At 39.5% G+C, this 17,167-nt stretch overlaps 1 protein-coding gene across 1 annotated transcript in view; it reads left to right on the forward strand.

The window, feature by feature from the left end:
- LOC139709473 (integrin beta-6-like) overlaps nucleotides 1-17,167 on the forward strand; it is a 24,980-nt gene continuing 7,813 nt past the window's right edge. The window contains exons 1-4 of the mRNA XM_071621434.1: nucleotides 1-277; nucleotides 15,569-15,716; nucleotides 16,209-16,306; nucleotides 16,880-16,978. Coding sequence (XP_071477535.1) covers nucleotides 15,647-15,716; nucleotides 16,209-16,306; nucleotides 16,880-16,978 — 267 coding nt within the window. The 5' untranslated portion in view covers nucleotides 1-277; nucleotides 15,569-15,646. The remainder of the gene's footprint in view (nucleotides 278-15,568; nucleotides 15,717-16,208; nucleotides 16,307-16,879; nucleotides 16,979-17,167) is intronic.

Here is a 17,167-nt window from a genome sequence, read left to right on the forward strand (position 1 = left end):
TATACGATAGTCGCGCATGAGCCCAACCCTCACTGTATACCGTGCACGTTAACGCAGAGCCCGTCGTACACATTGCGCGGTATGATTGTATTGATAACTTAATCAATTTGGCAAGACTGGAACACTGTTTCTCATAGGGATTTTAAAGGATATATCACGAATTTATCAGTGACGCTATGCTCGGTTCGATGTGTACTGCCACTGCCGATAACACACCTTCAGACCAACATCATAATCAGCTAGCAGCAACGCCACATTATATCGTTCGGTGCATTACGTAAGTAAATGGCTTCCAGAATCTCGTTCAGTCAAACCGCACAGCGAGTTACAACTGATCGGATTTGCTGAACCCGTTTTACATCATTAATTGTACGTCGTTGTATGGAACTAAGCAGCCTCTGCTTTAAATGCTGTGGTGGTTAGACTTTGGATTACGTTGTAACAATGATTTTTGATGAATCAATGAAAAGAAAAAGCGTATAAATCCTCTGATATTTATATTCCCCCCCTTTATTTGGCCCCTGCTGGCTCTTACCTCTCTGCGGGGCTCTACGCTGTCTGACAAGGTACGGATGTGTTTGTAAGTCATTGAAGTGTAGCTTACACTTACAGTGACAATATTCTGATGTAACCGACTGAACATCAATCTATCCAACTCTGCCCCCTCATATACATTGTATCAACTATCTAATAGGAAGGTGCTCAATCCTGAACATCTATCTCCTACCCACGCTCGTCAATCTCCGATATAAACGGAGGGAAGAAAAGAAGACGACCAAGTGTGTGTATAGGTTTATGCAATATACTGTTTGTGATCAAATGCGAACGATACGAATTGGATATAGATTGGTTTCCGGAACAAATCCAGTGCTCTGATGTCTATCCATGGCCTTAGTGTGGCAATACAACATGATTATATGCTTTGATTTTTTTATTTTTTTTTTATAATGAGGGGCTGGCAAATGAAACTTGAAAAAGACATTATTATGCATCGATATAGCATGAGAACAATATAATGGGTAGCAAGACCTACTTGCTTATAACTTCTTGCTTTAACTACTTGTTATAACTCAACAAAAAGACATGGTATAATACGGATGCACATTGCTCCTTACAATGATATCAAAATGGAATTAACCCCACCCAACATATCAGTTAATTTATGAAGTGAAGAATGATGAAACACGTCATTGGATTTTGGGAGATAAAAAAAAAATGACGAGTTGTTCAACAGGTTTGACTTGATTCTATGTGCTGTACATATTGTACCAGGGAGTTGGAAGATTTATCATCGGGAATCGTGATAACAGCTCACACAAGACAAGAGTCTGTGAGAGGGATTTCCACGCCCATTGACTGATTTGGCTTGACGTACCATTGTTATACAAGTGTAAGATGCTTCTGAAGTTTTTGGTTTGGATTTGATTGAAAATAATTATACAGAAACGCTGGTACTGCCACTGCTAGTGATGATGGCAATTGTCGCCATTACGCTGTACAATACGTATTTCAAGCGTACATGTAGTGTGGGACAATAACGGCATCCTGTTTTACCACACGATGGTCAATGCAGTGTTACATCTCTGTACAAAATGTAGTTGATTATCATTTTGTTTTCTCTCAAATTAATGATAGCTGTCTGGATATTAGCCCATAGCAATGTACCGATTGACCCCTGTTTTAAGACTGTATGTTGGGTTCTAAAAACATTAGATACAAACAGTGTTTCAGGGTTTGCTTCTTGGCCGAGCTGTCCCGAGTGGCGCCTTTTTGTTACACCGGCTTTTGGATCGGATAAGGACTTTTAGTAATTAGTTGTCTCCCAGCAAAAACGTCACCAACCGGAACAATCGTGAAAAATCACCAAGTCTATCCTTGTTCGTATACGCCCGCCGTAAATCATAATTATACCATTGTACATAGTCACAGTTACACCAGACAAGCTACCAGTACTCGCACCGCGCACCGGTGATTTCAATCCAAAATGCTCTCAACTTCTGTTTATGAACATTGAAAATTCCAGGCTGGTGGGGGGGGGGGGGGGGGGGGAGGGGGAGGGGGAAGAAGAAAATGAAGGTGGGAATCCCACCTTATAAACAAGAGTAAAAGTACGTTGAACTGCTCTAATGAACCAGAACAGTCAAACATCAAAAAATGAAAGATCTTATTCATTGTATTATCGTATTTTCAGATCATTCGCTTATAATCATGATTGTTATTAAGTCGGGTACATTTACGTATCTAAATATTCTTTACGTATTTATTCATTTTATCTTATTCAATCTTATTCATTCATTTCTTTGTAGTCATAAACTTGTACACTACATGTTGATGCATGTACGTATGTTCATCAAGTCCCCACCCCCTCCCCCCCCCCAAAAAAAAAAAAAAAAAAATGAACGTCATCACTTACACTTTGCATGGTGAATAGGTTGAAACTGATTTCCCCCTGCAATACTTTCAAACAATCATGAAAACAAGATGAACGAATTGCACATACAAGTTTTCCATCCTTTTTTAGAGATCTACTACACACGTACAATAATGTAAGCCTACATGTAGGCATATTTTTTACGTACATGTACGTATACTGCAATTTTGAACCATGGATGGAACAGATTGAAAGGCTTCTTGGCGCCAGACAACTCCTACAGTCCTGGGAGCATGTTCTTGTCGCGTCGCTTGCTGCAATTTTGAACTTTATCCCCAGTCTGCAAACATGCCCTTTGTAATCTTCCCGATATAGAACAAACAAAAAAGCGGCTCTAGACTGTAGTACAATACACGTGAACACGCATTTATTAATAATATGTGCGTGAGATCTTCAGCGATCGAGGGGGGACAGCGAAGTATTAAGCACTATTAACCCATTGGAGACTAGTCCCAAGTGTGCTCAGGCAGGACGTCTTGGGGAAAAGCATGTTGTAGCAAAATCAGCCCGTCCTCAACGGGTTAAGATAATGTCGAATCTTGTGTACGTGTTGTGATGCCACCTAGACACTGTATAGTCTATTTACTATACGCTCACGTCTCACAATTCTGACCTGGCCTGGCATCCAATCTTGAAGTGAAGATTGGCTTTATCAAAGAGTAGGCCTTATTTGCTAATGTAATATACAGCTGTAATCGAATAAAAAACAACGGTATAGATTCCTTGATCTTTCTATTGTGTACATTATGAATTAAATCCTATAGGCCACATTTTACCCCCTTAAGGATTATATTTAAACGGTCATTAATAAACTCCATAATTATTATTGTTTTATCTGTTTAGAAGTTACGTCAGTTTTATGATAATTTGTACTGTACAAGGCAGGCAGAGAATTATAAGCTGCACACCTTTAAGGGCATACGTGTAGTTCGTAAGTGGTGATGATTGTAAAAGCAGGGAGGTGGAAATGGTTTCCTTCCCATTAAACCTCCGTGGCAAAACATCACCAACAATCAAGTTCAGGTTGAAGTAGTGCCATCCACTTGATTTCTCAGGGTCCCTGTAGTATATGTATGCCTACACCTTTTATGATATCTCGTATTTTGTGGTTTACGATTGAATAGTGCATATACCGCGCACCATTTTTTTTTCCATGGCGTCTATAATAAACAACACTCAGTCAGGCATGAAATTGATTCTTTCTTGAGCAGGCTTGCCAAGAATCAAGGTACTTGTTTTTGTGATTGTTTGCTTGGGAGTATTTTAAATTTTGGGAAACTGTGGATCTCCCTCCCATGCCCCCGATGATAACACGAGGGCAACATGATCATGATAACATGGAGCTACTGAGAAGGTATATCATATTTCTATGCATAGTCTCGCCTATATTATGATATGACATACGAACGGTAAACATGTAAAAACCGTGTGTCACATGTCATGTCACAGACTATTTTGTCCTACCAGTCCAGACCTACAGTATACTCATTATGCTCTCAGCAGAGCCAGGACTGCCATAGAGCTGGTGTACAGTGTAGCTCCATCCAATAGTCAGAATATTCTTGGGCTCCCCTTTAATAGGCTCGTCCGACTCACAGCAAGCAAAACGAAGTCCAGTCGCACAGTGTGGGAATGACATTTCCCCAAGAAGCAGGTGTATTGTAATAGAAAACATGCTATCAGTTTTGTACGTCGACATTCTGGCCGGCGGGCCGTCCACTATTTTTTTAAACAATTAAGCAAACCATGCAGTCTGTAATGACAACCGATACAATTTTGCACTAGCTGTGTCCTCTTTAAAGCCGGATGTAACATTATTGCTTCTCCATTCGTACTTCGAATGACCATTGTTTTTTAGATTAAAAAAAGCAGAATACGTGTGAGATGATTGTTGCCAAAGACCAAATGACAACGTTTGCAGTGTATTATGATTCAGCGTACAAATATATAGCCCCTATCCTCACGTGTTCGCTAATGTCTATCAAATTTATGGATGCATGCATATTTATAACCCCCCCCCCCCGAATTCGGGAACGCTTTCTCATTTCACCAGTTCTTCGACATTTGCGTCCAGTGTGGATGCGTCAGTTGCGTTGTTGCTACGTCGGGCAAGTCTCGACGCCGGCTTTCTAGCTAGACCGGGAACAGCCTTTATCATATACAAGAATAGGCCTATATGTATGTACATGAGATGTTGATATGTCAGTAAACTGGTTTATAAATTATGATCTGTGTATGAAAAAAAAAGAACTAGCCAGGAAAGAAGAAAGCAAACCAAAATATGATTCTTTTATAACGAGGTTGAACTGATTTATAGTCTGAGTGACCGAGTGAACCTATAAACCAGTGCCTTTCTAATTTCCTGTCACTTTTGATGTTTTTGAGAGCAAGTAATAAAATGTCGTTATCAGGATTGTGATGTTTGGAGAGTAATAGTGTCCCATTTTGTAGTTGTTTGTTTCCCCTTACAGTTGATAGACGTGATAAATAATATGTTCATAAAGCCATGAATCTCATCATGATCAATGTACATGTACCTAAATGGGACCAGCCGATGCGGATCATTATTTCGTCTTCTAAGGACATACTAGTTAAGTGCTTTTGATCCATCGATATATGCACATAATATTTAGCTTCTGTTATTGGGCTTAGCACAATTTTCACAGCGATGAAGGAACCACTCTCAGGCATAAACGTTTTGAAACTAAGCTGTTGTTGTCAAATGATCTACAATTTGTATGATATTATAAACAAATTATGCATCACATCAGCAGTAAACCTTCTCCATTAACGACTTTTGGAGGATCTCCTTTTAAGGGCCTCTTCCATAGTATGGTGACTGATAATGTATTCAAGAGGTTTCACAGAATTAACTGTACTGTAGTAATGATGTCACAATGATGTGGTACTGGATGGTACAGCCCGGACCTTTATTGTGTTCAAGGGGAAACGAACCTCTGGACTTGCACAGCCATGACATCGGTACAAGCAGGAGGTCTACACTTGAGCAATGTACATGACGTATAGCCTTTGACACACATAAACATACAGCAACGGGCTCCCAGACATCTATACGCCATGTAGGCTATACACAAGCAATGTAGGCTATACACAAGCAATAGTATGTAAGCATAAACGTGTAGGCGTAATACATTGCTCATAGTATCTTGCAATTATCATGATTGTGTGTGCAAATCATTGTTTTAGCTCTATACAAATGGAATGAGGGGGCGCACCGGGCTCGCGCCCCCTCTTTATTTTTCGTTAAAACAAAAGAAATAAAAAGAAACAAACGGGGAGGGGGCGCGTGCCCCCCCCCCCCCTCCCCTTTAATTTTGTAATGGCGCCTCTCCTTTACGGAATCCCTGCAATCCACCCCTGAATGTAATTTACAGGGTACCGTATTGTTTTCCATCACGATTGATTTGGATGTGTGTTTTCTGTTTTTCCCTATGGACCAAGCTGTAGAATTAAGGTATCAATAGGTCTACATTGTTTTGCGTAATGCTTCCTTGCCGTGCCACACCTCTTTTCATCATTAAAAAAAAAAAGATGATGGGAGCTGGAAGGTGGAAAGCATCGTCTCTTTCCACCTCCCTGATGGGACTGAGGTCCATATCGGTGTTCCATCTATTTCCTCCTGTCCAAGGCATACGTGTGCGACAATGCACTGTTGGCGCCAAATCGTGAAAGGCAGAAATTGCAGACATTGTTACTCTATAATGGAAACATGTGCATATAAGAAATAAGGTGAAACAACGCTATGGTAACACAATTTCAATTGGGAAACGACGAAAATCGCATGCAGCAGTTTGTTAGTGCATGTGTTTCAGTACTAGGGCCTACTACTGCTATACTACTAGTCTACAGTGTAGTAGGCCACGATTCGATCATTGTGTACGAGAAATGTTCTACCAACCCACTACTGAACAGGAAAGGCGTGGAATAAGAAATAAAAGTACAATCATGATAGGGCCTACAATCGAAATTATTTTACACCTTTATCTTATATGTTAGATACTCATTATCCTTGTCTTCCAGACAAGTTTCTTGGTAGACTCTTTCGATATAGGTATACATGTACCTATTGCAAGCAAATTCAAAATGGTGGAAGATGAATGTGGAGCCCTCCTGAGAACTTTACATGCACGGTGTAGCTTTAGATTCAGCAGTAATTTCGCACTGTGGGAATCTAATATGGACTTTGTTCACAGATCAATAGCAATATGGATCAAAGGGGAATGCGCGACAGAAATCGCAGTCATGCGCTGGAAACATGCAGCCTGCACAAAATGACATTTCATGCATAGTGCATGAAGTATAAAAGCGTTCTTGTGTATAGTTGGCAGTCTTACAACGACTGGAAAATCGGAAATTTGGCTCATTGTTGTTCAGACAGAAAGAGGAAAATGAACTATGGATGATTATGTTCTGTTTACGAGGTTTTGAATCTTTTGACGCCCCCGCCCAGAGGGTGCCGGAGGCGCTTAGTTTGACAATGTTTGAGAATGTTTGTTTTGATATTAAAGTATTTTCTTGATTCTGAGTCCAGATAGTGCGACTTTATCTGTGGATGTGTGATTTAGATCCCCCTTTTTTGTGATGTTCATTTCCTTGAGGTTAAAGCTCAGAGGTCTCTGAACTTTGGCTCTAGAGAAGAAGAAGACCCATTGCAGTAAGAACGAAAAGCAAGAAAGAAAAGCTATCACTTTCCAGCCATAAATTCGGCCAAACATTTAGACGGAAGGCTGTAGAAATTAATCATACAAACATTTGCATGATAATGGGGGATGGATATCACATGGGGTGTACTGTTTTTCGTTTTGTTTAGTAAATGCCTTGAAGACTTGGTAACGTTTAACCCCCTCTGACCTCATTCTCCGGAGTAAACGTGATAAGTTGTTTCCCACGGGTATGATGGAGCATATCTGATGAACAGGCCAATGCTACTCTTAGCCATGAATACATTTATAGATTTTCTTTTGAAATCCCTGTGCTGTCGTGATTGATATTTCGTTTTACTGAAAGTGTCGCAGTGGTGAGCTTGTATCATAATAAAAAAGAAGACAAATCAGCGCGAGATACGACGAAAAAACGATTGCAAATGTTGCGTGAAATGATATACGCCGATCTTACTAATATCAAATCGCCGTGAAATCGGATCATTTCCGTTCAAAGAGAAAGGGAAGTAAATTATAGTTTCATGTTTCACAGTGTTCTCATTAACCAGCGATGTGGGCCTTAACTCTTTCTGTGCCAGTGTGAGTCTGAATATAATGTGCGCAAATTTAAATCAAATACATTTGAACATATGGTGTACCTAAACAGGAAATGAGCATAGCGCACAAAGGGTTAATAATGTATAGGTTAGAAGAAACCGTAATGCCATTACCTCACCACTGTCCAATGTGGTTAGGAGTAGTTTCACGTAATGATGTAAATTGCTTATACAGGTGTACTATAGGGCTATACATTATTATGAAGGCCCTATATGATTTGTAAGTCATTGAGCCAGTGCTGAATCACAACAACTCTGATTCATTTTGATTGGGCAGATAAAAATTGAATAGCTTCGTGTTTTGATTAATTTATTCAGTATATTTTTGAATGCGGGAAGATTTTAAAGAGGAGACAGTGGGAAAGCATTGAGATGACCTGATCACCAGTAGCCTGCCAGTATCTTATTCGGATTTTATCTAATTGGATTACTGTCACTGTTTGATGAAGACGTGTTGTGAACGTCGAAAAATGGGTGGTCCAATTTGCTGAAACCCCCCACTGTCATGCACTGTTCTGTACTTTTAATGACATGACTTCCTCGTTATTGTTCACCTGGGTTTCCAGCCGTCATTTCTTCCTCCGCTTACTTTATTTTAGACACACACATTATATTTATATAATAATATTACATTATATTCACACCTGTAAATAAAATGGAATGTCCCAGACCCCTTCACAAATTCGTACCAAAGATACCAAGATAAATGAAGAAATAAAATTAATAAAAAATCAATGATGCAGTTTGGCAAAAAAACTGAATAGCTGCAGATATTGAGTATGAATTCCTCTAGAAACTGCATTTTGGTTGGAAGATGAAAGCTTTTCTCATGGAATTTGAAGGGACTACGTTGTATATTATTTCATCGGGTGCATGTACAGAAAATGGGTGATATTTTTGAGTGAAAAGAGCCCGTAGTCTGGCTTTGCGGACCCTTGGACAGAGTTTGAGCTGGAGAACCCTCCTTGGAAATTTGATGGATGAAAGGCTATACAGCTGTATCTCACTTATCCAGGTTAGTGAAGATGAAACACCTTATTTCTCCCAGCTATTTTACAGAATTGATTGAATTCTTAATTTGAACACACGTCTCTATGGGGAATCATTTGCCCGTGTGAGCCCTATAGGTTCCTATAAATACTAAGCGCTAGCACTTGTTCGTTGGCCTCTCCTATCATGCCTATGGAGGAAAACCAGCTGAATTTAGCTATTGTTTGCTTTTGCACAATATTATACAAAAAAAGGAAACTAAGTCTTAAAACGTTTTTCTTTAAGAATAGGGAACCATGTAGCATTACTGTAGCCTTGTTCAGAGACCGACACGCTGTTGTCAGTGCCAGCAATGGCGAGCGAAGAATTATGCCGAGGCCGAGTGCTTCAGCAGGAGCTAGGGGGCTTGCTTCCCGCTAGTGACTGATTCCCTCGCCCGACGGTCCTCTGCTCGCTTCTCTCTCATCTCAGCGAGAGGGCCTTTTACAAAGGCTACAGCTCTTGGCGTTTCTCCAGTTGCATGGAAACACTAACGGCCAAGAAGGGCACGAGTTCCTCAGGCCCAGGAGAGAAGTTCACCCAAGGTCTACAGCGTGCCTGGACGGACAGCGCAGCTGTTTCCTGGATGATGCTGCCAAGATGGCGGAAGACACTGATGGCGAGGGTTCCTTGTTTGCCTGGATGTCTCACGTCGACAGTGGTTGATGACGGATGCTTGGCTCTAAACGACGGATTTTTTTTTTTCGTGTCATCTTGTCTCCACAGTTTTTGAATCCTACACAATGGTCATGCTGCTTCCAGAAACCAAGAATGCCCGTGCACTCTAATCAAAATAATATAGGATCCATGACATTAGCTCCAGCGACAATTATTGCTTCCATAAAATGTCTGCACGCTAGGTCATACCTAAATTTTACCCACAAACATAACCCTGACCCTAATCCTAATCCTCGCATCAAACTAAACCTACAACCCCATATCACAGCCCTATATATAACCCTAACCCTAAGTCCTTGAAGAAATAAGACGGCCGTTGCAGGAGCAGCTGTAGTTGTCATCCATTTGGTTATGTACTAGCGCCAACAACGGCAAGGTGTAGACAGTCAGGTTCCGATCCCTCGGAAGTCGGTCTCCAAGTCATCAAAGTACATGTATAATTATTGCGCTTAATCGTATTTTCTGTTGTCATGATTGCAGTGCGAATCCATGAAAGTTGCATGTTAAGTCGATTGATTCGATTGGTTTCAAGTTGACCAATTTACCGCCCAAGATAATTATATTCGATAAGGGTCATTTTCTTTTCAGGTGAAGTGGCATCATAATTTAAGTGACTGGGTATACGAATGGTTATTTATTGCCATCGATTAAAATCATTTTAGTTTCAGCTCGAGTGTCCATAAACACACGATAATTCAGTTGCTTTATGGGACAAATCCGACCGCCTGTAACTATTTATTTCTGGAGCCTGCTCACTCAACTATCGATTTTTCTATGGTAGCTATGAAAACTGAAAGTAAACCTTTATAATTATTACAATGAGGACAATATCAAGCTATCGAGAGGATTCCGTGAAAAAGTGAAGCGCTTTCGAATCGCTAACTAAACGATTCAATAACCTCATACTCAATCCACAATATAAATATCTTTTATGCGGGCATCTTCTCACGCAACCAGTGAGAATCTTGTCAGGGTGGATTGTGTTTTGCAAGGAAGTTTCCTCGAATCGAAGTGATGTCATGAGATGCGTAATGATGATCTCACTTTGATAGAAAGGACAGACAAACAACTGGATAGAATTCTTTAAATGTGTAATCCGAGTATCTTTTCAATGCTAAGATGATACCTACACTCTACACTTAGTTCCTTGTCATAATAGTTCAAATGACCTTCGAATACAGGCTTGGAAAATCCTATAACCGTTTTATACCATAACTGCTATATCAACGTCTCTCCTTATTATGTAAAAACGGAGCCTGAAAAATTACGGTTGAAAGTGATAGTCCAACCCGGAAGTGGCTAGATTACCCATGCTTGATTTGCCTACAGACAGCAATAGTGTTTAATAGCAAAGAAAATTTCGGAAACCCCATCAACTGACATGAAGAAATGAAATTTGTTCGCAGGTGCCAACAAGCCGTGCAAGGGTCTTTGAAGAAAAGGCTCAACACATCCTAGACTATCTCCACCTGACGGAGAAAATTAACTCCATGGGGTTATGAATACATTGTACCCCCACCCCCTTCTTACCCCGTTGATCTTTCTTTCTCTGCTGGTTTAACCAGGTACCTGCAAATCGCTTGCCCTTGTACTATGCCTCTTCCCACTGTTCCCTTTGAGACTTGCTATTATACTTCCGGTATGTCCCACACATACCGAACGAAGACCTCTTGAACCGAAACTTATAGGCACGGGAGGGCTGTGTTTTGCAACCCGTATGTAGTCGCATGATCTTGAACCAATCAGATCCTTTTGCACAAAGCAAGACAACTGTCATAGTCAATCCATCATTGTAAAACACCGAATGGTCCGTTTCCAATATATATATAGGACTAATACAATGTACTTAGTACGCGCCAATGTGTTCTTCGTCTACTTCCTTAATTTTTTTCCGTTCCTAGACACAGGCCACTACACAAAATAATGTAGGCCCTACGTATAGGTGCACAGAATTGGTTATCTTTACAGATAGCGATGAGATTTAAGTCATGATCACTACATAAACTTACAATCAAGTCAACCCAAATGAAATTCAGTATCATTTAGTTGTGAGTCGATGTAGGCCTACGTCTTTCAAATGCATGCATGTTGGAAGCTACAGACAAAAACAATGAGTTATATTGTAACTGTGTCAATATATAGAATTGTTTGTAAACAAGATGTACATGCAGGCCTATTAGTCTGTTTGGGGAGTTGTGTAATTAGCCGAATTATCTGTGTTTCGGAAGGGTGTGGGAGAGATTATCAGGAGATTCTATGGCAGTGGGTCATTTTTTTATATGTATTTTTATATTTCAGTGTATTTTATTTACTCTCCGATATTTACATAGTTCGTCGAGTCGTTGGATAATTTCAGCTGCTGAAACTATGTTGGCAAAACCGAATTATCTGAGCGTCCTGTGTTGGAGAAATATAAGATGGAAGTGGTTGCATGAATGAAATCTGCACAAAAGCAAAACAACAACAACAACAACAACAACAACAACAAGTTTAATCTTCTGAAAATATGTTGCCAATTTAAGGACAGGATACATTGGAAGTTAGAGATTTAACTATTTAGGGGCTTTTGATTATTATGTAACTGTAGCATACAATAATCATAACTAAAGAGAGAGCTCAATTTATTGGTTTTTTTTAACTCTATATTATGGTTATGACACACTGAAAGGCAATAGATATTAAAAAGAGATAATCATGATGATGATGATGAGAATAATGATAATAATAGTAATAATAATAGTAATAATAATATTACTGATAATAATAATCATCATCATCATCATCGTCATGATAATCATAATCATCATCATAATGATAATCATAATAATAATAATAATAATAATAATAATAATAATAATAATAATAATAATAATCATAATCATAATCATCATACAATAATACGGTAGACTTCACCGGAACCCCAGAAATGTGGTTTCTCTGTGGATTAAACCAGGGAGGTGAGAGGAAATCACCTCCCTGATTAAACGAGGCTGCACGGAGGCGGTAAATAAAATGAAAACAACGTAAACAGGATGTACTGAATTCCGAGTGTATTCGCAAGCAGCACTTTTAAGGCGACGTTGACATCCGGATATTGTTTACGTATCATTTCCGAATATTTTTAACAACACGTAATTTACCCATGTTCTCCATTTTGGGAGAGAATCCAGTTAAAGTCCAAGTTCATTTCGTGTTTAAGTTGGCTTCCATAAGTTAATAAAGAGTAAATCAGATTGTTTGGAATTGATAGATATTTCGTGTTTTCTTCAAAAGAATGTTAGGAGCAACCACGTAGAGGAGACACGGATTCTCACAATTCACTTACGATTCTCAGTGTTGTTGTTTTTTTGAATAAAAAAAGAGTATATTAAATCATATTTTGTGTGTAATTTTGTTCCTAATTATACCCATTTCCACCTGAAGGTCATAACTGCTAGTAAGGTTTTTACCAGACTGCAACAATACATATTATGATTCGTATTGATTGATTGCACTTTCAAAAATAAAAATAATATGAAAACGTGTATTCCATTATATTGCACATTAGAAATATTCATTTGACCAAAATAGCAGACATGTGATCATTGGTCGTGTATATTATTACCGTGTAATGAACACGTGGGAAACTATCTTGTTTTTTCTAGTGGGAATATAGGCCTACTTTTTTTGATGAATCTTTAACCTGCACCCATTCACTTGCTCTGATTGTGTTCTATCTATCCAAACCAACGGAGTAGACCCTGTACGGTGTAGAATTGCGCTTGTAATCACCACCGAAAACAAAAAATTAATGGTCGGTATATGCGAAAGCGAGATGCAATATGATTGATGCGATCATACTCTGCACGCAACTTCCATCTTTAGCCTTGTTTAAACACCCACTCAGAAAAATCATGATTGATTACCAGTATCTGTATTCTACCTACTCTACAATATTGAGCTACAAATAAGGTAGAAGCTCTGTGACTGTACGTGTGGTTATGCTTTTATATATTTCCGCTATTTGCATGGCGCATTTATGAAGTATATACATAGCAGGGCGGTGCGAGCTATCGGTAAGCGAGCCATTTGTTCTTATAAACCAAGAGGTTTGGGTCCGAGACCTATCGAATCCAAGTAGACATTGACGTGACTGTGCTTTCGTGCTGTCCCCCTTTTTGCAAGACAGAACAAGCTCTTACTATATGGTCCTTTCGGTAGGACAAGAAGCAGGGGTCCCGTATACTAAGTATGTGAAGTTGAGAAACATCGTCAGATCGTACGCGGGGAAGACGTCCCGTATAACACACTGTAGTTGATTTCCCCTATAAGTCGAAGGTCTCACGAATCGAATTTCGGCTAAGTCGAGGGAAATTTCATGGTATACATACAATATTGCGGCAGATTTGCGTTAAGTCAGACATGCAAGTTGAACTCTGTCGAAGTCAAAGCCTTTCCTTTGATCCTGCCAAAGTCTATTTAGGCGAAGTTCACTGTACACTGCATTTTTATTTTGAAGAATGGGCTATATTTCCGAGCGGTATCAAGTATAGGGCCAAAGTGCATGCCACAAGAAGTAAAATGCGGTGCCCTGGTTCGTGCACTTGACCGTGACTAAAGTGTGTGGACCTTCACGGGAAATTTGCCCTGTATTAAAGAGAAGAGTCGAGATCAGAGCAATGAATGGGATTGTCAGAGTGCAGCTATTTTATTATGGCCCACTTCCGACATAGAATGGCAATCGGCATATAAAGTACGTGTAGTGTCATTATTGTCAGAATGTCTGAGGAGATGAACCTGTAATTTGTTCGTGTTGTCTGACTCTTTTTTTCTATCAGTCTTTCTCTTTCTCTGTTTGTCTGTCTGTCTGTCCCTGTCACCGCCCCTATTTTGCAGACAATCCAGATGAAAGTATGAATAACGTAAGTCACTATGATCACCGCAGTTTATGCATGTATAGGTCTACTCGTTGATATGCGAGTAAGGGGGTCTCTCATTGCCCCGCTGTACCCCGAGACTGTTTTCAGGGCAATAACCTCTTTTTCTGAAACCTCCATGAGTGGAAGATCCATTGACTGCTGACCCCTTTACGGCAACTCGCGGTCAAGTCGTCTACCACATGTAGCCAGTGGTTGCTAAGATCAGGGAGGGAACTCAGGTCTGGAATAGTGAAGAAATCCCAAAATTGCTCCCACGCATTTTGCGTGCTGCAGTATAACTATTATTAATATGTGAGTGCAGAACGTGCGAGTAACATACTGAGTACTAGGAAAACATCAGCATTCGACTGGAATATCTAGAGGGAAAAAAAGTAACAACAAGAAATAAAAAAGAAATCGGAACGGCAAAAGAAAACAAATAAAAACTTGAATAAAGAAGACGATTACAATAGATAACCTCAATACCATGGACAGGATGGTAGTAAATATAAATTGATGAAATACAATATATACATCGATGCACATGAATATGCATGTATAAATATGATTATAGTATAATACATATTGAATTACATGCATTGCATGGTAAGGTCTGCGTCATATTATAAGAGGAGAATGATATTAGCTGGATTAGATGGTGATGTCTGTTTGTGTTTTGTGTGCTCAATGTGCGATGATAATAGAGTTTAGGAGTCGTTTGACATCACAGTGCAATTAGATGAATGAGTGGATGGCGCACATTCCTATGAAGAAGATGGTAATCCCTAACACACAGTATCTAGGGAGGCGGGCCACATCAGGTGCGTGCTGTATCGAAACTTCACTAACTTGATGAACAGAAGAAACTTCTCCTCCGCCCCGCTCGTCGAATGGAATTATCTGTCATCACTACGGCGTGAATTCACGAATTCACCATCTGTCTCAGCTCACCGCTGCCCCAGTAACCCTTGACCGTAGACTTCCCTAATATCGCTTACAAAAAAGTATGTCTTTCATTTTTGGTTTTGCTGTATTTTTTAATTTTAATAGTCTTCCTCCATCATCATCAAGTTACAAGAGGAATATCCTTGATTTGACGAATACTTGTTGTCGGACACTCGTGCCCAAATCACCGCTCTTCGTACGAGTTTCCGATTTTTCTAGCGAGGGACGTACTGACGTATTGAGCGTTTAATTGAAACTGTTTTTGATCTGGATCTTTTTTTGTGTGTGTGTTTTCAATTCCCTCTGCAGAGTTTTCACTGGATTTTGAAAGTTGTTGTTGGCACACCGAGTTGCAGCTGAGTTACAGTGAGTGAAGTGGAGTCAGACATGAGGTGGTTACACGGGACCCTTCTCTGCACGCTCCTGGCTGCTGTACTGGAGTGTTGCTGTGCCCAGAGTGAGTATAATTTTATCACCTGTAGGGCTGTAATAACCAATCCCCCGGTATCATAATAAGTATATGCTGTGTGGTGAGGGAGAAGTTGGTTACACTAAAAAATATTGTGCCTTCCCACATCATGCCCAAGTTGGTTTTTATTCATAACATATGGCAAATAGCAATGAAAACTGCGTCAAAACCGGACATCCAATATAGAACTTAAGAGTGTTACATGTCTTAAAGACCCCCCCCCCAAAAAAAAAAGAAGAAAAAAAAAGAAGTGGTATTTGATTGTTTGCAACAGATTTGAAAGATAAAAAATAACGAAGTGTTTGATACAGAGAAGATTTATAGGGAATATGTTCAAATCTGAACAAACTCGAGAATGATCGGCATGTGCTGATTCACGTTGATTCACACTATGTTCGACTGTTATACAGGATATACATGTGTGTATACAGTATGTCACAATAATTTGTCTGTTTCTGCCTTCGTGTTTGTGCATTACAGCTACGGTAGTGCTCACTGGAGCAGACTTGTGTCAAGAGGCTGCAAATTGCGCAGAATGCATTCAGATTGGTCCCGAATGCGCATGGTGTGCGCAGAACGTAAGTACAGTTTGCGATAAATAATAACGATTTCGAAATGAGGATGCAAATTCAAGAAGATGTTACAAGACGGAGGGGTTACGAAAAGAAAGTAGGAGAAGAAGAATCCACTTTTGCCAGTGTCAGAATGAACGAAGAAAGGCTATTATAAACGTCAAGCTTTTCGATACACCATTTTTGTTTGTTTATTTGTGTGTGTGTGTGTGTGTGTGTTTGTTTATTTGTTTCTTTGTTTGTGAATGTGTGTTTGTTTGTGTTTTTTTTTTTGTTTATCAAGAGCAGCATCTTCATTGGGAAACCAAATTTCTCGGTGTTACTTCACTTTTGCATGAAACATGATGCAGTGCAAGGTATTTTTTTTGTATTCATCATGCAAATGTGCAGTTTAAAGCTGATATTGCAGACAATCACCCTGCTATACATTTTAACTGCAGTGAACGTTTCAAACAGAATGATACTATTTGTTGTGGTTTTTAGTATTATTATTTATTATTATTATTATTATTATTATTATCATTATTATTGTCATTGTTATTATCATTATTGTTATCATTATTATTACTTTTGTCACAGGATTTTACCGGAGAGCGTTGTGACTTGACCTCCAATCTGCGTGCATCGAACTGCACCGACTTACAGGACCCTGTGCCATACGTTATAGACATCATAAAGGTTGGTGGCACCCTTTTAATTTCAAAGAATAAGAAGAGGCATAGCCCACACTCTATGTAACTATCGATAGTTAGAGATATAGTGATAGCCCGTTACCTCGAGTTCTCCCCTGCACATCAGCGGCAGGCGAGATTTCTTTTCCTACATGTGTTTATCATTAAAGATTTAATATAAAATTTTGGTACCTCA

Source organism: Diadema antillarum, unplaced genomic scaffold, assembly GCF_040938485.1.
Source record: "Diadema antillarum isolate AM-2024a unplaced genomic scaffold, OU_Dant_1.0 seq00001438_RagTag, whole genome shotgun sequence".
NCBI classification, from domain to species: Eukaryota; Metazoa; Echinodermata; class Echinoidea; order Diadematoida; family Diadematidae; genus Diadema; species Diadema antillarum.